The sequence below is a fragment of the Staurois parvus genome, unplaced genomic scaffold (assembly GCF_062004578.1).
Source record: "Staurois parvus isolate SC_StPar_1 unplaced genomic scaffold, SC_StPar_1.0 ptg000892l, whole genome shotgun sequence".
Classification (NCBI taxonomy): domain Eukaryota; kingdom Metazoa; phylum Chordata; class Amphibia; order Anura; family Ranidae; genus Staurois; species Staurois parvus.
This window is the reverse complement of record NW_028318688.1, coordinates 294,421-318,622: the sequence shown is the minus strand read 5'-3', so window position 1 is coordinate 318,622 and position 24,202 is coordinate 294,421. Positions and strand designations below refer to the sequence as shown.

Sequence of the window (24,202 nt, the reverse complement as noted above, 5' to 3'; positions counted from 1 at the left end):
CTGACTTTTCCTGATCTGCCATTTTTATTGGATTTCAGTTCTTTTAACCACTTCCAAGGCCGGACACTTTCACCCCCCTTCCAGTCCGGACACTTTCACCCCCCTTCCAGTCCGGACACTTTCACCCCCCCTTCCAGTCCGGACACTTTCACCCCCTTCCTGTCCGGACACTTTCACCCCCCTTCCAGTCCGGACGCTTTCACCCCCTTCCAGTCCGGACGCTTTCCCCCCCTTCCTGTCCGGACACTTTCACCCCCTTCCTGTCCGGACACTTTCACCCCCCTTCCTGTCCGGACACTTTCACCCCCTTCCAGTCCGGACACTTTCACCCCCTTCCAGTCCGGACACTTTCACCCCCTTCCAGTCTGGACAATTTCACCCCCCTTCCTGTCCGGACACTTTCCCCCCCTTCCAGTCTGGACAATTTCACCCCCCTTCCTGTCCGGACACTTTCCCCCCCTTCCAGTCTGGACACTTTCCCCCCCCCCTTCCAGTCCGGACACTTTTCACCCCCCCTTCCAGTCCGGACACTTTCACCCCCCCTTCCAGTCCGGACACTTTCACCCCCCCTTCCAGTCCGGACACTTTCACCCCCCCTTTCAGTCCGGACACTTTCACCCCCCCTTCCCAGTCCGACATTTTCACCCCCCCTTCCAGTCCGGACACTTTCACCCCCCCTTTCAGTCCGGACACTTTCACCCCCCCTTCCAGTCCGGACACTTTCACCCCCCCTTCCAGTCCGGACACTTTCACCCCCCCTTTCAGTCCGGACACTTTCACCCCCCCTTTCAGTCCGGACACTTTCACCCCCCCTTTCAGTCCGGACACTTTCACCCCCCCTTTCCAGTCCGGACACTTTCACCCCCCCTTTCAGTCCGGACACTTTCACCCCCCCTTTCAGTCCGGACACTTTCACCCCCCCTTTCAGTCCGGACACTTTCACCCCCTCCTTTCAGTCCGGACACTTTCACCCCTCCTTCCAGTCCGGACACTTTCACCCCCCTTCCAGTCCGGACACTTTCAGTCCGAACACTTTCACCCCCTTCCAGTCCGGACACTTTCACCCCCCCTTCCTGTCCAGGCCAATTTTCAGCTTTCAGCGCTGTCACACTTTGAATGACAATTGCGCGGTCATGCAACGCTGTACCCGTATGAATTTTTTTTGCAGGCCATGGAACTTCTAGTAGAAGTGATCAGGATCACTGTAAAAAGCCATCTCTGAACAATGTTGGGTATTGTAGTTTGATGCCATTTCACAGATTGTACAGTTTTATGGCTTGGACATATTTGATATCCGTTTACATTTTTCTGCACAAAAAATTGGAAATGTTATTGTATTTGTGTGCAATAAATTACATTTAATATATTTTTTTTTTTTTGCTAAAAATATAGATTTGATAAACGTTTGCACAAATATCACATTGTATAAACATTTGTAGCTACCATTGTTTTATTCATCAGGTCCTTTGCTTTAATGTTTTGTCGGTTTTAATTCGTTTTCAAGCCAAACATGCACTTTTTAACGTGTAAAAAAAAAAAAAAAAAAAAAAATCAGTCCACCAAATGACTTGTGACTGAATAATTTGTAATGATCTGTAGTTTGTGACGTGTCATGTCTTATATCATGTTGCTTTTCTTCTCTCAGTGGACGGGGGAGATTGGGATGTTGTAATTGCTCATTTCCTGGGGGTCGATCACTGTGGACACAAGCATGGCCCCGACCACCCAGAGACTGCCAAGAAACTCACACAAATGAATCAGATGATAAGGTACAAGGACCTCTTCCTAAGCCTGTCTGCTGTGACTGTTGTGTAGATTATCTGTATACAGGGGAGGACTGATAACTCATGGGGCCCCCGGGCAATAGGGGATCATGGGGCCCCTGTGTCCTTGCCCAAACTCAAAAAAGCCTATGAAAAAGGTACCAGGGGTATCTCATAGGGCCCCCTACTGACCCCGGGCCCTCGGGCAGTGCCCGAGTTTCCAAATGGTCAGTCCGCCCCTGTCTGTATACATGTGTATGGCCAGACCTATTATTTTGGATATTGATTTGCTAGTGACTGATCACTGCTTTCCACATTTTCCACCCTAGTCTTGCCTGGTTCGGCTAAAGCAAATTGTCATTTACAGAGATCATAGCTCATGGGGAAATGTGCACACAAAAATAAGTCATTCTGCTTTCACACTGATCTGCTTTTTTTCTTCCGCTTTTGCATTAAAAAAAAAGCAGAAGAAAAATGTGTTACCGTGTAATCCTATGGAACTCTTCACACTGATTCGTTGCAGGTCCTCTGCGTTTTTTAAAATCCCACTTGCTGCATTTATGGGGCAGGTTTGGTGCGGTTAAAAAAAAAAACGCACCAAAAACACACCTCCCTATTAAAATGAATGGAAAATGCATCAAAAACACACCCGCATTGCAGTTTTGGTGCCGTTTTTGAGTCACATGTCCTGTAAAAACGTGGCAAAAACTAATATACCTAAAAAACTATACTTATAAAATATACCTAAAACATATATAAAACGTTGGGCACTGACTTCTTCTTCTTGCTTGCACAAGCTATCTACCTGTTCCTATAAAACACAAATTGAACAATGTAAACTTAAATAAAATAAAACTAACCCCAAACCTTTAAGGGCTAATTTACTCGCATGTCACATGTCACATGTCCTGTAAAAACGTGGCAAAAACTAATATACCTAAAAAACTATACTTATAAAATATACCTAAAACATATATAAAATATATACCTATAAAATATAGCTAAAACATATATAAAATATTTACCTATAAAATATAGCTAAAAAATATATAAAATATATACCTAGAAAATATAGCTAAAAAATATATAAAATATATACCTAGAAAATATACCTAAAACATATATAAAATATATACCTATAAAATATACCTAAAACATATATAAAATATATACCTATAAAATATAGCTAAAAAATATATAAAATATACCTAAAACATGTATAAAATATATACCTATAAAATATAGCTAAAATATATACCTAAAACATATATAAAATATATACCTATAAAATATAGCTAAAAAATATATAAAATATACCTAAAACATGTATAAAATATATACCTATAAAATATAGCTAAAATATATACCTATAAAATATAGCTAAAACATATATAAAATATATACCTATAAAATATAGCTAAATAATATATAAAATATATACCTATAAAATATACCTAAGTCATTTATAAAATATAGCTAAAAAATATATAAAATATATACCTATAAAATATAGCTAAATAATATATAAAATATATACCTATAAAATATACCTAAATCATTTATAAAATATATACCTATAAAATATAGCTAAAACATATATAAAATATATACCAATAAAATATACCCAAAACATATATAAAATATATACCTAGAAAATATAGCTAAAAAATATATAAAATATATACCTAGAAAATATAGCTAAAAAATATATAAAATATATACCTAGAAAATATAGCAATAAAATATATACCTATAAAATATATAGCTAAAAAATATATAAAATATATACCTATAAAATATAGCTAAAAAATATATAAAATATATACCTATAAAATATAGCTAAAAAAATATATAAAATATATACCTATAAAATATACCTAAAACATATATAAAATATATACCTAGAAAATATAGCTAAAAAATATATAAAATATATACCTATGAAAATATACCTAAAACATATATAAAATATATACCTAGAAAATATAGCTAAAAAATATATAAAATATATACCTAGAAAATATACCTAAAAAACGAATAAATATATTTATTTATTTAGTTTGCTGTGTTTTTACTACAGATATGTGTGAAAGTATAAAATATATACCTATAAAATATAGCAATAAAATATATACCTAGAAAATATATACCTATAAAATATAGCTAAAAAAATATATAAAATATATACCTATAAAATATACCTAAAACATATATAAAATATATACCTATAAAGTATACCTAACACATATATAAAATATATACCTAGAAAATATAGCTAAAAAATATATAAAATATATACCTATGAAAATATACCTAAAACATATATAAAATATATACCTAGAAAATATAGCTAAAAAATATATAAAATATATACCTAGAAAATATACCTAAAAAACGAATAAATATATTTATTTATTTAGTTTGCTGTGTTTTTACTACAGATATGTGTGAAAGTAACCTACGTTGGGCACTGACTTTTCTTCTTCTTGCTTGCACAAACTATCTACCTGTTCCTATAAAACACAAATTGAACAATGTAAACTTAAATAAAATAAAACTAACCCCAAACCTTTAAGGGCTAATTTTCTCTATGTGCGTTGACAGACTTTTTACTGCAGTATAAACCGTATGTCTCCACAGGGCACACTGGAAACAATTGTTTCCTATGTGTCCCACTCACAGCTGCTGTAAAATACAGACATGCTGTATTTTATCACAGTGCATGTCAATGTACAGCAACACAACGTGCTGCGGTATGTTGCTGCGACTGAAGTAAACGGTGTGTACACTTCTCATAAAGTTTGTAAAAAACGAAGGGAGCCGTGTGATGTGCTGAATCGTGCTGGCAACGGGCAGATGCTGGAGTAGTAAGGACCTTCAGCAGTTCTCCCTTATGGTGTGAATACAGCCTGAAGGTTCCTTATAATTATCAGAATTCTGCAGTAAATTAATAAAAAAATTAAACTGCGCTTAGTGCTTAACTGCTTTCCCAATCGTGCTATAGCCGAAAAAGACGGCTACAGTGAGGTTGTCCGGGCCCCTGCACGCCCCCCAGCGGCACACACACCGCGCTGTCGATGAGGACACAGCTGATCACGTGATGAGGTAAAAGGCCAATCACAGCTGCCTTTTACCACGTGTTCAGCCGTGTCCAATGACACATTAGATCACAATGTAAATACAGTTGCCGGTTATCGGCTGCACTTTCCTCACACTGTCACAGCTTGAGGAAAATACGGCTGATAACCAGCAAATGTGACAGGGGAGATCTGCACTAATAATCAGGGTACTTATCAGTGCCCTGATTATCAGTGTAGCCCATCAGTGCCCATCATTGCTGCATATCAGTGCATCATCAGTGCCTCCTCATGAATGCCCATCAGTGCTACCTATCAGTGCCCATCAGTGCTACCTATCAGTGCCCTTCAGTACCGCCTATCAGTGCCCGTCATTGCTGCATATCAGTGCATCATCAGTGCCACCCCATCAGCGCCCATCAGTGCTGCCTATCAGTGCAACCTCATCAACGCACATCAGTGAAGGAGAAAAATTACCTGTTTGCCAAATTTTATAATAGAAACAAAAGAAAACCTTTTTTTTTTTTTTTTTTTTTTGCTTTTTTTTTTTTTTGCTCTTTTTTTAGTTTACAGTGCAAAAAATAAAACCCCCAGCGGTGATTAAATACCACCAAAAGAAAGCTCTATTTGTGTGAAAAAAATGATAAAAATTTCATATGGGTACAGTGTTGCATGACCGTGCAATTGTCATTCAAAGTGCGACAGTGCTGAAAGCTGGAAATTGGCCTGGGCAGGAAGGGAGTGCAAGTACCCGGTAGGCGAGGGGTTAAACAAAGATCAGATTTTCCAGCATAAAAATCCAAATTGTTTCAAGCACCATAACCCGAACCTGTTGTGGGGAACATGTGCTAAGGACACCATCTCAGGTGTGTGTTAAAATCAAGCGTTAAAATAACATGCAGACGTGTGTAAAGGGACACCAAATCCAGGTAAATACGTGTACATCAACACCACGTGCAAAAGAACTATAAATGTCCATCAATGTATATCCGTCTGCACACCTGCGACACCCGTCACCTTGTCACACGCAGCCTCTCACCGATAATGAAGAAGAGGTCTAAATTGGAGATGTGTGGACTTGCTGCATCGCAGGATCGCAGATTAAACCCACCAAGGGCTCCACAGTCAACCTCCTCTCCACAGATGTTACCCAGCAAAGGAAATCAAATGACAGCCTTCCATAGCGTAACTCACTCAGATTTATCGACTTAAAAGCCGTATACCTACTTACATGAACGTCAGAAAAAAGCACGTTAAATCGATAAACACCACCGCTAGTACCGGCTCCGGCAGATGCGGGTGACGTCAGCACAGGATCCGACACAACGTACATTTCATCAGGATGTTCTCAAGGGGATTGGCTGAGTGCTCTTTACTACTGCAGGGTCAGTTACATTTTCTCCATTAGCGGCCCACACTTACCTTTCCTTCGCTTCTTCATTGCTCTGTTTGGTTGTTGGGATCCAGAGATTCTGCCTTGCTTAACCCCTTCATGCCTAAGGCTGGCCATACATTATACAATTTTCTTGAGATTTTTGGTTTAGATTTACCAAAAACCATATTTATTTATTTATTTCAGGTACTTATATAGTGCTGTCAATTTACGCAGCGATTTACATATATATTGTACATTCACATCAGTCCCTAACCCTCAAGGGGCGTACAATCTAAGGTCCCTAACTCACATTCATACATACACATACTAGGGACAATATAGACAGGAGCCAATTCACCTACCAGCATGTCTTTGGAGTGTGGGAGGAAACCGGAGCACCCGGAGGAAACCCACGCAAGCACAGGGAGAACATGCCAACTCCATGCAGGAGGCACCATGGTCGGGAATCAAACCCATGACCCATTTTACTGCAAGGCACTGTGCCGCCATATAATAGGAGGTCAAACCTAACAACACTTTCAGTTGTATCCAATTAGGCAGGTCCTTGCACTACATAGTTAAAGGTAAATCTAAAGGGAAGTGGGCAGAAATTGGACAGAAAATTGTATAGTGTATGGCCAGCCAAAGGGTCAAACAAATCTTAATGCCTAAGCACAATTTTGCAACGTTGACCTGTTGTAGTAAAACCGTCCGTATCATCACAACTACTTTGTACATCCAGGTGGATTATACCGCGTTTTTTTCAGGACAAATTGGGCTTTCATTTGGTGATAAATGGTCATGGATATCTCCTGATTTTTTTTTTTTTATTATCAAAGGAAAACTGGACCAAAAAAGTAAAAAAAAATGTTTTTTTTTTATTTAGCTGTGTGTTTCTTGTTACTACCATAACCTACCACCAAAGAACAACCCAAAATAAATTCTCCAGCTCTTGATGATCGCAGCGATACCATATATGTGAATGTTATTTGTTGTTTGTACCCGGAGTACAGCCCAGAAACAATAGTGCGCATTTTGTTTTTGTTTTTTACCTAAAACACATTGACATTAACACCAAATAATTTTTTTAAATCCTGACCTTTGACCCTGGCCTTTTGATTTTGACCTTTGACCCTGACCTTAGCCCAAACACTTACCCTGGCACTGAACCAGATCAAACCTTGATCTAGGTATTTTTTTCTTTATTTTTAATTTTATTTTTTAATATTTATTTATTTTATTTTTTTACAAAAAAATTTTTCCCCTCATGCCAGAAGTTAGAGAGATACAATGTATCTCTCCTCCATTCATAGAGAGAAAAAAAAAAAGGGGGCCGGGCTGTACAGTGACTGATCACTGTGATAGCTAATCAGAGGCTAACGCAGCGATTATGTGACCCGGAATCGGGAGTACCGGGTCCCGATCGTTAGAACGGGACCCGGTGTTCTCAGTGACACCGCGGTCTTTGTGCTGGGAGCGCGCCGTGTGGCGCGCTCCCAGCAGAAAGACAGGTATGCAAATATGCTGCCCCATGGAAAAAAGTCCAGTTCTGTGAGGCCGCATATTTGTGTTACGTCGGCGTCAAGGGGTTAAAGGATAAGTTTCCCTTTTGGACAAAAATAATAAATTCACATTTTTTTTCAGGTAAAAATGTGCATTTATTATTTTTGTCCAAAGGAGCCTGGAAAGCGTTACACCAATGATCATTAGATCGCTGATGCCATGCAGGTCTCCTGCAGACCTGTCAGAGTGTCTCCTTGTAATGGGATGTACGAGTGAGCAGATATACTGACAGGAAGCTTCAATGAACTACCACAGAGCTCCTCAGCACCATGATAGTTCATTGAAGCCGCTAAGGCTGCTGGGACTTGTAGGCACTCATTCACAGAACACTATGAATGAGTCACGCGGCTGTGTGGGCGGAGCTCCGCATGGCCACGCTTTTTTCAAATCTGACAGATAGTACGGGGAAACTTCCCCTCATACTATCTGTCAGAGAGAAGGGGGCCGATGGGCGTGGCTGCGGCTATGGGAATATGTTACATGTTGCACCCTAAAAACGTGGGGAACATGTAGCATGTTACAAAGGTGAACTTATCCTTTACTGCCGGTTCATACCATGACAACGCAGTCCAGAAGTGTTCCGCATGCGTTTCCACATGTACGTTTTTGATGCTTTCCAGTTCATTTTTTCCCCCTCTCCTTTTCTTCAATTGATATAGAGACATGTGCAGTCTAGCGCGTTCTGGTGCGTTTTTTATGCGTTTTTACCTCGTTCCAGTGCAGTTCTGTGCAGGAAAAATGCAGCCTGCTCTACTTTTTTTTTCTGCAACCGGAACGTACTGGAACTGCAAGCGCTGATGGGAACTCTGACATTGACAACCATATCACCTACTTTCTGTGCACTTTGGATGCAGAAAAAAAGCAACTGAAACACATGTAGCCCTTAACCACTTGCCATCCGGCCTCTGTATATAAACGGCCGGATGGTGGCAGTCCAGGGGTGGGGTGGCCGTTCATTAATGGCGCCTGCCATTTTGGACTGTGCGTGCTTCCGGGGAGCGCGCAGCACCGCAACCCGGTGCCCGCTGTGTCCTTCAGACACAGTGGAACACCGATCGTTGTACGGGACCTCTCTGCGAGGTCCCGATCACAAGAATAGTAGTAAGCAAGGTGTCATTTCTGACATCATTGCTTACTATGTGTGAGATCTGTGACTAATCACAGAGGTCACATGGTACAGGGCTATTCACAACAGCCTTGTACCATGTGACAAGCCGTGACCAATCACAGCTCACTCAGTAGTTCTCAATGGCTGCAAGAATGCAACCAGAGAGAAGGAGAAATGATTGCTTTTACAGCCTTTATGGCTGTAAAAGCAATCAGTGTATAAAAAAAAAAAAATATTCATCACCCCCTACAAGTAATACAGTGTCACCATACTGCTAGGGTGACAGTATGTAGAAAAAAAACCCAGAAATAATAATATAAAAAAATAAAATAAAAATGTTAAAATGTTTTAAAAAAATTATAATTTTTGGTTATAAACTAATTTGGGTTATTTTTTTTTTTACTAAAAAGATAACTGAATTAATTTTGGGCAAGATTTATGATGACATATTATTTATTTGCAAAATTTTATAACAAAAACACTTTTTTTTTCACAATTTTTTAACTTTTTCATTTATATAGCAAAAAAATAAAAATCCCAGTGATGAATAAATACCACCAAAATAAAGCTTTATCTGTCTCAAAAAAATGCTAAAAATTCATATGGATCCAGTGTTGCATGACCGCGCAATTGTCATTCAAAGTGTGATAGCGCTGAAAGCTGAAAATTGGCCGGGACTGGAAGGGGGTGAAAGTGTCCGGACTGGAAGGGGGGGAAAGTGTCCGGACTGGAAGGGGGGTGAAAGTGTCCGGACTGGAAGGGGGGTGAAAGTGTCCGGACTGGAAGGGGGTGAAAGTGTCCGGACTGGAAGGGGGGTGAAAGTGTCCGGACTGGAAGGGGGGTGAAAGTGTCCGGACTGGAAGGGGGGTGAAAGTGTCCGGACTGGAAGGGGGGTGAAAGTGTCCGGACTGGAAGGGGGGTGAAAGTGTCCGGACTGGAAGGGGGGTGAAAGTGTCCGGACTGGAAGGGGGGTGAAAGTGTCCGGACTGGAAGGGGGGTGAAAGTGTCCGGACTGGAAGGGGGGTGAAAGTGTCTGGACTGGAAGGGGGGGAAAGTGTCCGGACTGGAAGGGGGGGGAAAGTGTCCGGACTGGAAGGGGGGGAAAGTGTCCGGACTGGAAGGGGGGGAAAGTGTCCGGACTGGAAGGGGGGGAAAGTGTCCGGACTGGAAGGGGGGGAAAGTGTCCGGACTGGAAGGGGGGGAAAGTGTCCGGACTGGAAGGGGGTGAAAGTGTCCGGACTGAAAGTGGTATAGCTAAAATATTCATTCCAATGCCGGCTTTGACCTCCTATAGGGGGCTGTATCAACCAAAGAATGGAATCCTAGATATCGAATACGTCACACTTTAGACCTCATTACATCGTCTTTATATTGAAGCATGACAAAATCACAAACAACGCTTTAGAGTTGAGCAAGATCACTCCTTAGGGTACTGTGACATACGATTTAGTCTGATTGTTTTTTTTTTTTTTTTTTTTTTTTTTTTTTTAGTGCAAATGGTGTGAAACTGCATTTTAAAAATTGTATATCTTGCAGAGTCTGTTGATCAGCATTAGTGGGATGTAATGAAGGGGTGGTACCATTTGAGAGATCTATTTATTCCTTCACAGTAAGTAACTCTTCCATTCCATTTTGCACAGCTCCCTCATAGATCACCTGGATGACAAGACCTTGCTGGTGGTGGCTGGGGACCACGGGATGACAGACACCGGAGACCATGGAGGAGACAGCGAGAAGGAAGTGACCGCAGCCCTCTTCTTGTACAGCAAAGCCCCTCTTTTTTCTAAGCAGCCACTGGAGGTACTTTATCTGAAGATCATTGGTGGGATTCTGGGATTCTGTTGTGTTAAAAATTAAGTTCACCCCAAAGAATTTGTTGACTTTTTTCAACATAACTGATCAGGCGAACATTCAGTCTTTATTAACCCCCGGTTCACATCTGTGCGTGTGGTGCCGCTGTGGATCCGCACGAAAATCCGTGCAGCCGCACCACCCGCACAGAGAATTGCAGACCCGTGGGCGGGTGCCATTAGTTCTAATGACACGCCGCCCACACTGGGAAACGCAACCATTCTGGGAACCTCGGCTGCGTTTTCCAAAGAAGTGCAGGGACTTCTTTCCCTGCGTGTCACGGGGCACGGGAGTCTATTCAAATGAACTGACGGTCAGTCCTAAATTGCTGCTTATTGCTGCTTTTTCTACATGTTTTGATGCATCGATTTTACACTTATTTTATGCTCAATTTGGGAGACATTATCCCTTAATAAATTCTATATAATATACTACACTATGGGCACCCTCTTGTTTAACTTCCTGGTGGAGTAAATTAATGTGCAGAAGCCCATTCAAGGTCCATTCCAGTGCCCAGAGAGGGGATCTCCTGTGTATCCAGAAAGCTGCACCCACCAAACCCTGTAGGGGACCTCTGGCTGTCTTGGATCAACGTAAAGCCCTGGAATCACCCGGTGTGCCACTTACCCTTCAGAGGGAGGATTACTTACCATCTGTTGTACCCTGATCCCCTTGAGAGGACATCTTGACCTATATTTATATGCGCAGTTAAGTTGCGCATCTGGTGAGTGCGCAATTTTACTTTTACCATCTGCACAAGCACCGGAATACTTTTGAAGCAGGCACCATCAGAGCACTCTTGTCACTCTTGGAACATTTCTCTTTATATATATTTTATAATCATTTATCCATGAACTATATTTATCACAAAGGCACTTTATTAGATATATACTTCCTAGCGCTGCACTGCATTGTAATTTTGGTTATAAGGTTTTATTTGGTTACCTATTGTGCATAGCTGCTGTTTATAGTGCGCTCACATACCATTTACCTTTTCATTGTATACAATTGACATGTGATCTGCTGTGATTGGTCACATGACACTGGCAATGGGACGGTGTAGTGATATGTCATTGGCTGTGACCTGTGGACACAGCCGGTGACAGATCGCGCCGCTGCGCGCCCATGTGAGCGGCTCGTTTTGACAGGACATCATATGACGTCCAGTCACAACGAGGAGTGTCCCTCCCGGCCATCAATCTGCTATAGGCCAGGTGGGAAGGTGTTAATTTAGATCATGAAAAGTAATTGAATGTCAAAAATGTTATTTGTTCAAGTGTATTATCTTTAGACCCCATTTAAACAAAGGTCTAATGTTTACCTGTTCAAATATCTTGAGTCAACCATTTCCTTGGGGTACATTTACTTTTTTTTTTTTTACATAACTGTTCAAATAAACTTACTTACAGGAACATTAAATAGTTATTTCCCCTAACATTAACTCTTTGTTGTAGGAGCCGGAAGCCATCCCTCAGGTGAATTTGGTCCCAAGCCTGGCGCTTCTCCTTGGTGTCCCCATCCCATACAGCAACCTGGGAGCCTTGATCAGCGATCTCTTCTGGTGGTCAGAAGATGGGGATGATGTATCAGCACTCCTTACAAACACAAAGGCGTATCACATTAACACTCAGCAGGTCTGTATGTTTAAAGATCGTAAAGTTTAGAACATTTTACTTACCTGCTGTGTGCAATGGTATTGTAGAGAGCAATCCCGAACCTCCACTTTGGGGGTCCCCTGCCTGCGCTCTAGACTCTTCTCCTCTGGGCGCCCCTATAGAAAGCCAATACCTATAGGTAGGAGTGCACACACGGCATACCTCAGATCTGCCCCTGATCTCTGCGCACAGGATTTGATTGATGTCTAGCAGGAGCCAATGGCCACTGCCTTTTGTGAGCAGAGATAGAGGAGACAGCCACTGCAGATGGGCGCAACGCTGGATCAAGAAAGGAGTCAGGTAAGTATAAAGAGAGGTGAGGGGGCCATACAGATAAAGGGACATTTTGTACCTTACTGAAGGGAATGTATTAAGAGAAAAAAATGCCCTGCCTTTAGAACCACTTTAAGGGCTCATGTACACTGCAGCTGATAAACTTACATTCAGGAGCTGTTCAGCGTTTGTTTTTCAGCAGCCCCTGAACTCTCCCTAATGTTTTCCTTTGTGTCCATGTGCACATCTTCGTTTACAGTCGCTTACGGGCATTTAAGTTTACAGTCGTTTTTTTTGAATGCCGAAAACTTGCATTCAGTAGTTGATTTTATCAGCGTTTTAAATGCAAAATGCTTGTAAACGTGGCAAACTGCGTTTATAATCGTTTGCGTTTGAATTTTTTTTTTAACTCTTCCAGTTCCCGATGCTGTCCAGAGCCTTTTTTCATCATGAAAAATGCATGCAAAGCGGTTTCAAGGTGCACAGATGGACAAAACACTGAACACAGGATGTTCCTACCAAGTTTGTCACACTTTCTAATGACCAATTCATACCTCAGACCTCTCCCACCCTTGGAAACAAAAGATATGTTAATGACCATTCACACCTCAGACCTCTCCCACCCTTGGAAACAAAAAGATATGTTAATGACCATTCACACCTCAGACCTCTCCCACCCTTGGAAACAAAAAGATATGTTAATGACCATTCACACCTCAGACCTCTCCCACCCTTGGAAACAAAAGATATATTAATGACCTGCCAGGTGGGCTTAATGACTCCCTCCACCAGACACCTTCCCCACCCTTGGAAACAAAAGAAATGTTAATGAGCAACTCACACCTAAGCTAATCTCAACACATACTGCTGTCTCTGCTTCTACTCTCTGTATTTTTCTGAAACAGTCTGAAATAGTTAATAATTTACCACTTTTCAGTGCATTCTGGGCATTTGGGAGGTTCTCCTGTGCTTATCTTTAAAAAATGCTTCTAAACGCAAACACACATAAACGCGCATAAACAGACGATTTTTTAACCTACATTTTCCAGCAGTCAGTTTCCATCGTTCAGAACTGTTCCGTGTACATGGGGCCTTAGTTGTAATTATTATTGCTCTTTAGGCATAGTAAGGGGTGCAAATTCTGTACTCCAGACAAAGAGAAGCCTAGGAATGGCTGTATCATCTAAGAGTTGGGGAGCACTGGACACTATATTGGTACGGGAGGACATGGTGGTGCATTTGGTGGGAGTTCCTATCTTTGTTGTAAATGTTCAGAGTAGATAGATGGATGAGATATTTTTAAGATGGGGGTAGGTGTGGTAGGATGAGTAGTAGATGTCTTGGTTGTTTTGCACAGGATATGGGTAATGATTGAGGAGGACATAAACAAAAAGAGCAAATGCCATCATATAGGGTGTAACCACCCATCAAAGGGGTCTCTCTGACTTGCCCTATGTTGGGGTGTGGATTATAAACCGAATATAAGAATATTAGAAAAAGTTAGCAGCTGACGAGAAAGCTGCAAAAAAAAAACTGTATGTTAAATCCAATGCAGAGTAATCAAAGTACATCAATAGTAGATGCAAATAATTTCTTATGATCGCTAGGATCTTCTGAAAGGAAGGACGTATAACATGGTGAGCACACAGTCAATCAAAAAAATAAAAACAGTGAGTTAAATACAAAAACAAAAGAATGTCCTGCGTGTACACTTAGCTGCATCATGGTGATTACGTGCATGGCTGGGAAACCGATGTATATCAATAAGAAGAAATCTTCATAGAAGAGAGGTTGTAGTAATGTATGGAGAGTCCATTTTCAGGGTCTTCTGAGTGATTCTATCTTCACAATTAGAGTTCCTTACTGATTTCCAATAATGACATGACTTTAACCCCCCTGGAGGTATTCCCGAGTGTAGCTCGGGGTAAAGTTTCAGTACCAGAAGCGGTAACCCCCCCGAGCTACACTCGGGAATACACTGCAGCGTTGCTCCGGGATCCCTCCAGCACTTACCTTGTCCTGCGCTCCCGCGATGTCCCCCCTGCAGCATCCCCAGCCATCTCTTCCGGCCGATGCCGGCATCCGTATTCCCGGTTCCGTTCCCTGCGACGTCGGGACGTACGGGGGACAGAACCGGCAGGAAATGTAAAAATTTTAAAAAGTGACATTCACTCAATCCACTAAAATCACATCGTATAACATTCCTGTATCAAACCATTTCACATACATTTTGTCCCGAGTGCTTTGTCCGGCGCCCTGCCTGCATTTTTACTTTCTTTCTGCCTGGAAACTGAGAAACGTCCATGGCGTCCAAAAAGCGTCCCTTTAGGTCAGACGCGGTTTTAGACCGGCTAGAGAACAGCGATAGTAAATCAGAACCACTTGCAGAATTGAGTGATAATGATTCGTGGGGGAAATTCCTCATCAGACACTGAAAACGATTTTGCGACTGAGCTCAGCGATGTGTGAACTTGGCGCTCTATTTCACATTTCAGTGTTTTTGGTTTGATTATATTATTGAATTACATTTATTATATTATTTTTTATGATTATTTAGTAAATTATAATTTATGATGGTCATCAGTTCTGGATATAGAAGTAGCAAGTAAAGAAAATCCTAAGAAGTCAATATGAGTAATGAATATTTTGTATAAGAAGAATCATCATATTCAAGAGTATGATATCAAGATGGATCTGTTTCAGAATACATTTAGTAATTACTATACGGATGAAAATCTTTTTGAGTCTAAAATAGTATTACCTTCATTATATCTCATCCTCAGCATGAATGGTTTGCTGATATGAAAAATTGACAATATGTTTCCAGCCTCAATCGGCCGATATTATTTTAATGGAGTGACATCTATTAATGGCTAATTTCCATCAACACGAGTCCATGTTATCACATGATCAAGATTCCAGATATTTATACGCCATCTATTGTTTGAAGATTCATATAACATTTTTTTATACAAATGAGAAAATCTCCTTCATTGAAAATGAATCACTAGATATCCTTTCTCTATTTAACCCCTTCAAGTCCGAACACTTTCCCCCCCTTCCTGTCCAGGCCAATTTTCAGCTTTCAGTGCTATCTCACTTTGAATGACAATTGCACGGTCAGGCAACACTGTACCCATATTAATTTTTAGCATTTTTTTGAGACAGATAAAGCTTTATTTTGGTGGTATTTATTCACCACTGGGATTTTTTTTTTTTTTTGCTATATAAATGAAAAAGTCCAAAAATTTTGATTAAGTGTTTTTCTTATAAAATTTTGCAAATAAATAATATTTATCATAAATCTTGGCCAAAATTTATTCAGTTATCTTTTTAGTAAAAAAAAACCCAAATTAGTTTATAACCAAAAATTATAATTTTTAAACATTTTTTTTTTTTACATTTTTATTTTATTTTTTTATATTATTTGTTTTTCTTTTTTTACATATTGTCACCCTATTAGTACAGTGTCACCATGGTGATACTGTACTACTTGTGGGGGGTGATGAAGATTTTTTTTTTTTTACACTGATTGCTTTTACACCCATAAAGGCTGTAAAAGCAATCATTTCTCCTTCTCTCTGGCTGCATTCTTGCAGCCATTAAGAAATACTGTGTGAGCTGTGATTGGTCACAGCTTGCCACATGGTACAAGGCTGTTGTGAATAGCCTTGTACCATGTGACCTCTGTGATCATCCACAGATTTCACACGTAGTAAGCAATGATGTCAGAAGTGACATCTTGCTTACTACTCTTCATGTGATCACTGATTGGGACCACAGAGGTCCCGTACGACGATCGGTGTCGGAGGACACAGCGGGCATCAGATCACGGTGCTGCACGCTCCCAGGGAGCACGCACAAGCAGGGGCTGGAAGGCCATTTATAAATAGCCACCCGCCCCTGCACTGCCACCATATATTTACAACGGCCAGACGGGAAGTGGTTAAATCCAATTACGGACTTCATCGGGGTATTTACCTTACATTACATATTTAAATATTTATGAATTTTCTTCATCTGACTAATATGTTTAATTTATTTATTTCATTTATTTTAGATTTAGCTTTGTTTTGCCATTAATAGATGTCACTCCGTTAAAGTAATATCGGCCGATTGAGGCTGGAAACATATTGTCAATTTTTCATATCAGCAAACCATTCATGCTGAGGATGAGATATAATGAAGGTAATACTATTTTAGACTCAAAAAGATTTTCCTCCGTATAGTAATTACTAAATGTATTCTGAAACAGATCCATCTTGATATCATACTCTTGTATATGATGATTCTTCTTATACAAATTATTCATTCATATTGACTTCTTAGAATTGTTTCTACTTGCTACTTCTATATCCAGAACTGATGAGCACACATATGAAGTGAAAAGATGTATCCTCTTAATGTCATGTCATTATTGGAAATCGGTAAGGAACTCTAATTGTGAAGATAGAATCACTCAGAAGACACTGAAAATGGACTCTCCATACATTACTACAACCTCTCTTCTATGAAGATTTCTTCTTATTGATATACATCGGTTTCCCAGCCATGCACTTAATCACCATGATGCAGCTAAGTGTAGACTCAGGACGTTCTTTTGTTTTTGTTTTTAACTCGCTGTTTTTATTTTTTTGATTGACTGTGTGCTCACCATGTTATACGCCCATCCTTTCAGAAGATCCTAGTGATCATAAGATATGATCTGCATCTACTATTGATGTTTCTTGATTACTTTGCATTGGATTTAAAACATCGTTCTTTTTTGCAGTTTGCTCTAGTTAGCTGCTAACTTTTTCTAATGATTGAGGAGGACGTAAGAAAGTCAGTGGGAGAGCAGAGAGGACCACAGTGGGTAATATTTCAATAAGAGTTCAGAAATCTATGAGGGGGATGAGTTTTTAAGTGTTTGGAAAGCAGAGCTTAGTAACTTAAATGGAATTCTTAGACTGATGGGAAATTAGTAAAGAAACTGGCAGTGAAGGGCACAGATGATGAGCAGAGAAGGTGGAAGAGATAAGTCTCACAGCAACATTCGTGATAGGTTGTAGGTAGGGAGTGACACTACAATTTGCTGAATACTGGATACCGATACTATGGTAACTGCATTCAATACTTGTCTCTGGAATCTATTTTAGAAGCAGGAATTCTAAAAGCTAACAATGCTTACTAATAACACTGTTCAACAAATTTTTATTTTTTGCCAGTTTTGGAAACAAAAGGATCCATTTCTTAATGAATTTCACATTCTGAGTTCAAATATAACAATGAAATTTGTCAATTGGCTCTAGTTTTTCTGTAAACGGAAAGTTTTCTACTATAGGCGTAATGACTACATAATGCACAATAATTATATAGATAGATGTCTTTCCACAAATATAAAGCAAGTGATATTGACTACATAACAAAGCCTAAATGGCATAATATATTGCATAGGATTACCAAGAAAAATTATAGCCATAAGCTAAGTTGAATCATTTTAATACTTAGGATTCTCACTAGTTTTGTCTTCAGTTTGTGTCGGTTTTGCTTCTCTTGGCTTTTCTCTTGTATTCGAGGAAAGGGCTATCTCTTACAACTGCACGTGACTACACGCTTCAGGTTCTTCCTCACTTGACTCAACCACGAAGGATTCTGGTGCTTTAGGAATTGGTAGCCCCTCTCCATGAGGAACTGGACGTATTGCCGATGGAATATTTGGATAGTGCACAGATAACTTTTTCTTCTTATTTAGCCCTTTTACAATTGGAGGCACCATACAAAAGTAACAATTACTAACATGATCTGTTGGCTCTCTCCAAATCATTGGCACAGCAAAAGGCATAGATGCCTTTTTTCCATTCAACCATTGCTCCAGTGCCGTCCCACAAGAATTGCAGCATATATGTGGTGCCCAGCTCTTGTCCTGGTCTCCTATCTTGCAGCCAAAATACAAGTTGTAGGCTTTCTTAATCATTCCTGTTATCCTCCTTTTTTGTGAGATAAAAGTTATTTCACCGCAGATATAGCAGAAATTATCTGCTTTATTCACACAAGTTCGAGGCATTACTGAGTAGCCTATATAAGCATAAAACGAAATGTAAAGACGCTGTCCAACTCCAATCAGCTACAGATACTGCAGCTTTTATGCAGTGAAGTGATGCAATTAAAGGCTAATATTGCATCATCTCAGTATACATGCAATTTTCTGTTGGTCACCAGTATCAATTGCGCAATATGCAGCTGAAGTTGCATCATAATTTTGAATGGCTTACGTCATTAGATGGGTGAATATATCATGGAAACTAGAGCCAATCAACATTTTTTAGGGTCATTTTCGTTTTCAGCACCCCAAAATTATGTAAGATTAGCTAATTTTATGCCCAAAACTTTTTACCTGTTGAACAGTGTAATTAAAGTAGTCTTTAACCTCCCTAGCAGTCTGATTATGTCCATATTTCTGTGCTGAAAGCGGTACATTTGTTTGCATGGAAATATGTTGTTTTTTTATTGCAGGTCTGAAACAATTGAGTCCTGTCCGTGATACTTTTTTTATTTGCACTAACATACAATTTTGAGGACAAGCTTTCGGGGAATGTCCCCTTCTTCAGGTCCAAGCAGTACTGATCACAAAGTTTTAGCAGAATGTTAGAAGATATGTACGGGATGAAAAAAAAAAGGGAACAGAGATAAGACACAGCAAAAGCAAAGTCTGGGGGTGGGGACAACACACAAAGGCAGTCATGCTTGAGATAAAAGTCATAAAACTGGATAATGATTGAGGAATTCCATGTCCAAATTCAGGCCGTTATCTCTTGTGTCAAATAGAATTATCATTCTTGGTTCAAAAGTTTTCTCGTTCCTGAATAGATTTGAAATTTCCGTTAGGAACTAAAATATTGAGGTCTCCCAAAGTGTGGTCCGGTTGTGCAAAATGGTGTCCCACAGTCCTGTAATTGTAGGCCTGTAATTTTTAGGAATAACTCCCTGAAATCTGTCCGAACAAGAGTCTAGTAAACATCCCGGGGAGGATAAAACTTGAAACACAAAATCATAAATTATAATTTAATAAATAATCATAAAAAATAATATAATAATAATAAATTTAATTCAGTGATATAATCAAACCAAAAACACTGAAATGTGAAATAGAGCGCCAAGTTCGCACATCGCTGAGCTCAGTCGCAGAATTGTTTTCAGTGTCTGATGAGGAATTTCCCCCACGAATCATTATCACTCAATTCTGCAAGTGGTTCTGATTTACTATCACTGTTCTCTAGCCGGTCTAAAACCGCGTCTGACCTAAAGGGACGCCTTTTGGACGCCATGGACGTTTCTCAGTTTCCAGGCAGAAAGAAGAGTAAAAATGCAGGCAGGGCGCCGGACAAAGCACTCGGGACAAAATGTATGTGAAATGGTTTGATACAGGAATGTTTTACTATGTGATTTTAGTTTAGTAGAAAATGTTAGTTTAAAAATTTTCAAATTTCCCGCCGGTTCTGCCCCCCCGTACGTCCCGACGCTCACAGGGTTCGGGACACGGAAGGCGGATGCAGGCATCAGCCGGAAGAGATGGCCGGGGACGCTGCAGGGGACACATCGCGGTAGCGCAGGACAGGGTAAGTGCTGGAGGGAATCCCTGAGCAACACTGCAGTGTATTCCCGAGTGTAGCTCGGGGTTACCACTTTTGGTGCTGAAACTTTACCCCGAGCTACACTCGGGAATACCGCCAGGGGGTTAAAGGAGTACAGCCGAAGCATTTTTGGATGTACGTCTGTGGATCAAGCCTGCTGTCGGCCGACGTCACTCAGCCGGTCCAGGCTGGGGAAAGATCCCGACTTTAAAGTCGGGATCCACCCCAGAGTCTTGAGCGGCTCCTGGCTCTGCCTTTCAGCGAGCTGCCTAGAGCCTGAGCCAGCTGCACCCTCCCCCTCCACAACCCAGCGCTCCAGTGAGTGCTGCTGGGGCAGAGCAGACAGTGGTGACTGACAGTCGCCGCTCTATGCTCAGAGCAGCTGTGAGACCTCAGCGGTCATGTGATCGGTGAGCTCTCACACTTGGAGCCGGCATGGGACAGATGCATCATCGGACCTATGCTGCATCCACCTAGGTAAGTATAACGGGAAAACAACCCCAAAATCCCTACTTCTCTTTTAAGGCCTTGTTCACACAGGCATATGTAAAGCGAAACTAAACTTATCAATTTAACAGTTTAAACACAGTTCTATTCCCAGCATGTTGGGACGCTACGTATCACATTTGCTTGTGCTCTCAACTGTCAGTCCATCAGATGGCTGGTGACTGATCACATGTGCAGCACTATGGCAGTTGCAGATCAAACAGAGGCTAAGATGGGAGCTTTCTTGGCAGGAAAGGATAGGAGGGTTTAGTTCTGCTTTAACCTCTTCACGCCGGCCGAATGCAAATGTGCGGCCTCCCGGTGTCTGGGCCTAGACGCTGAGCGGCCGCATATTTGCGTTCTATTAAAAAAGGACATATGTGCCGAGAGCGCCGCGCCCTGCGCGATCCCACGCGCATGTCTAGTACTCACGGAAAGGTCCCGATCGCCTCTGTCGATCGGGACCTTTCCCGATCATGTGACGGCGTGTCACGGCGGTCACATGTCCCTAAACCCCGCCCCACCTCCTGGCTTCTGAAAATCTTAAAGTTCTGGGAGACGCTGGCGTGAAGGGGTTAAGCATATCCCTATGCAGGCAATCCTATTCATGTCACTTGGGACGCAGACATAGCCGCTGTTCCCAATTCGATAGCTGTGTGGGTGCAGGTCCCTGAACACAGACAGTGTGCATTCAGGGGCCTGCACAGATATCAAATTGAGAGCAGTGGCCGTCTCCGTTCAGCTGCTGTGTCCCAACTGACATGAATGTGACTAGCTGCATGGGGATGCATGTAACACCTGTGCATTCCCATGTGGGTAAACACGGCCCTCGCATGGGCATATGTTTAAGTATGCCTGTGTGAATGAGGCTTAAGGGAAAAATGCATATTTCGGCACCTGGTGGCCAGTCAGGTGACCAATGAGATTGGATTGGTCTTTGATGAAGGGGGGGGTCTCAACTTTTAAGAAGAGCTTCTGACTGGTTGACTCTCATGGTCTTGTTAGTCCATCACCACCTTCAACAAAGACCACATGACTAGTGTCACAGCATTACGTGACAGTTGCTAGTCTCAGTGCATGACTGTGTGGGCATTGACGGGTAATCTGTATTCATGGGGAGTCCTAACGACACACCAGAGCTGAGAGAGCATCTTCACTTCACGCAGCAGGAGACCAACAACACTATAATTTCTGGTACTAAATCCATCGTGATTTTGAGGGGATCAACTCTAAATCCATCATGATTATGAGGCGATCAACTCTAAATCCATTGTGATTGTGAGGGGATCAACTCTAAATCCATTGTGATTGTGAGGGGATCAACTCTAAATCCATTGTGATTGTGAGGGGATCAACTCTAAATCCATCGTGATTGTGAGGCGATCAACTCTAAATCCATTGTGATTGTGAGGGGATCAACTCTAAATCCATTATGTTTGAGAGGGGATCAACTTGGCTGATGCTTGAGAAGGGAGCGTGCTTTTGTCTTCTAGTTGCCTCGCGCATGCTCCGAAACGCGTCACATTGCATGCTGGTCACCCTCACGTCATCACACTGATGCCGACGTTGCGCTCCAGGGTGCACTCCAAACACCATCTTCCGAGACTTACCCATGCCGTCCGGCTTCTTTTTGTACTTTCAGAGTCTCTTTCAGCGCGGACTACGGCTATTACAACGGGGACTCAGCCATATCTGCTATTTTATATATTTAAAGTGGAGTTCCACTCACCCTGTCAAAAATAAAAGTCAGCAGCTACAAAAACTGTAGCTGCTGACTTTTAAAAAACGGCCACTTACCTGTGGCTTGGACCCGTGGTGTGTCCCCCGCAGCCCATTTCACCGGCCGTCCTGTATTCCAGGAGGTCGAGATCTTCAGTGTGGTCACCGGGCTGTGATAGCTTGCGGCTTCACAGCTGGGTACCCACTGCACATGTGCGAGAAGCGATGCACTTTGTGAATGGTCCTGTAGTCTTCTGGGACCTGTCACGTGTCCTAAAAGACTACAGGGAGGGGGGACACCTTCCACTTCCGATCGCCTAGGCAACCTGCGGCTCTCTAGCTGTTGTCGAACTACATTTCCCATGAGGCATTGCAACATTACAAAACTGGCAGTTACAGCTATGACTTGCAGAGAGGCATGATGGAACTTGTAGTCCTGCAACAGCTGGAGAGCTGCAGGTTGCCTATCCCTGGCCTAGGCGATCGGACTGGAAGTGGGAGCGGGTACCTGTCAAATTCAGGTACCCGCTTCCCAAAGGTGCCAATCCTTAATGGGGAGCAGGGGAACAGTCCTTAAAGCAGAACTTCCCCTTTTATCCCTTCACCATGTGAGTGTTTTTTACATTGTTCTTCAATAAATGTTTTACATACTGCACTTGGAGGCGCTTTTTTTCTTCTTTTGTATCTTCACCCAGAGCCTGCTACAGCCACAAGAGCTTGCCTAGTGCTATACGGACTCATTTGCATTGTATCATATGATATTGGACTTTATTATGAACATCTCCTGTGTCCCCTGGCATTAGGATTTGGGGAATCTGTATGCGCTGACTTTTTGTGTTGTTTTTTTTTTTGTTTCTCAGCAATCTGTATTCATTCCTGTTGAAATTAGAAAAGAACAAACTGAGCCTGAGTTTAAAAAAAAAGAAAAGAAATGAAAACTACTTGTTGGTCTGCCAGAAATGCACTCCGTTCCTAATTTCCTCTTGTAGGCTGAAAACACGCAGCATTTTGGTGGACTAAGTGGAGTCAGCTCTGCCCATTTTTCTTTTGCTAAACTACAAAATACATCCCACTGTTTTCATCTTTAAAGCATAGGCACTAATTGATTTGTAGTCTCAAGAACTGTGGGGGCAAAATAGACCATTTGAGATAACAGACATGTTATCTGAAACTCTGATAAGATGAGCATGTTTTTTTGCTCTTGAAAAAACAGATGTAGCATAAAAAAACTTTCAGTGGTTTAAGCAACAAACTAAAATGAGGCAAATCGCAATAGTGTTTTGTTAGGGTTTACCTAGATCTTAGGGTTTAACAAAGCCAATTGTTTCCCACACCCCTCCCCTCAGTTGGGAGAGAATCGATGAGCTGAGAAGACAACACATGGGAGGGAGATTTACTAAAACTGAAGCTGTGCATGGGAGCCAATCAGCTTCTAACTTCATCTTGTTCAATTAAGCTTTGGCAATAAAACCTGGAAGCTGGTTGGTTTCCATGCAGAAGTGCACAAGACTCCGAGTGAACCAGAATAGTAAATAAACCCTTGTGGTCTCCATCGGAAGCTCATGTGATATGGTGACAATGCAGGAGCACACTCAGGAGACAGGGACAGCATGTTGTCTCTTTATAACAGGAAGTACCTGTACAAGGACCTGTATGGCTGAATCACCAGGGATCATTTTAATGAAAGCTACAAATGCAAAAGATTAAAAATGAGTTGTT

General features: G+C 41.4%; 1 protein-coding gene across 2 annotated transcripts in view; it reads left to right on the top strand.

The window, feature by feature from the left end:
* The window catches only part of PIGO (phosphatidylinositol glycan anchor biosynthesis class O), a 72,616-nt gene that overhangs the window by 26,766 nt on the left and 21,648 nt on the right, over window positions 1–24,202 (top strand). For both annotated transcript variants that reach the window (XM_089656157.1, XM_089656158.1), the window contains exons 4-6: window positions 1,646–1,769; window positions 10,527–10,686; window positions 12,192–12,371. In XM_089656157.1, coding sequence (XP_089512283.1) covers window positions 1,646–1,769; window positions 10,527–10,686; window positions 12,192–12,371 — 464 coding nt within the window. The remainder of the gene's footprint in view (window positions 1–1,645; window positions 1,770–10,526; window positions 10,687–12,191; window positions 12,372–24,202) is intronic.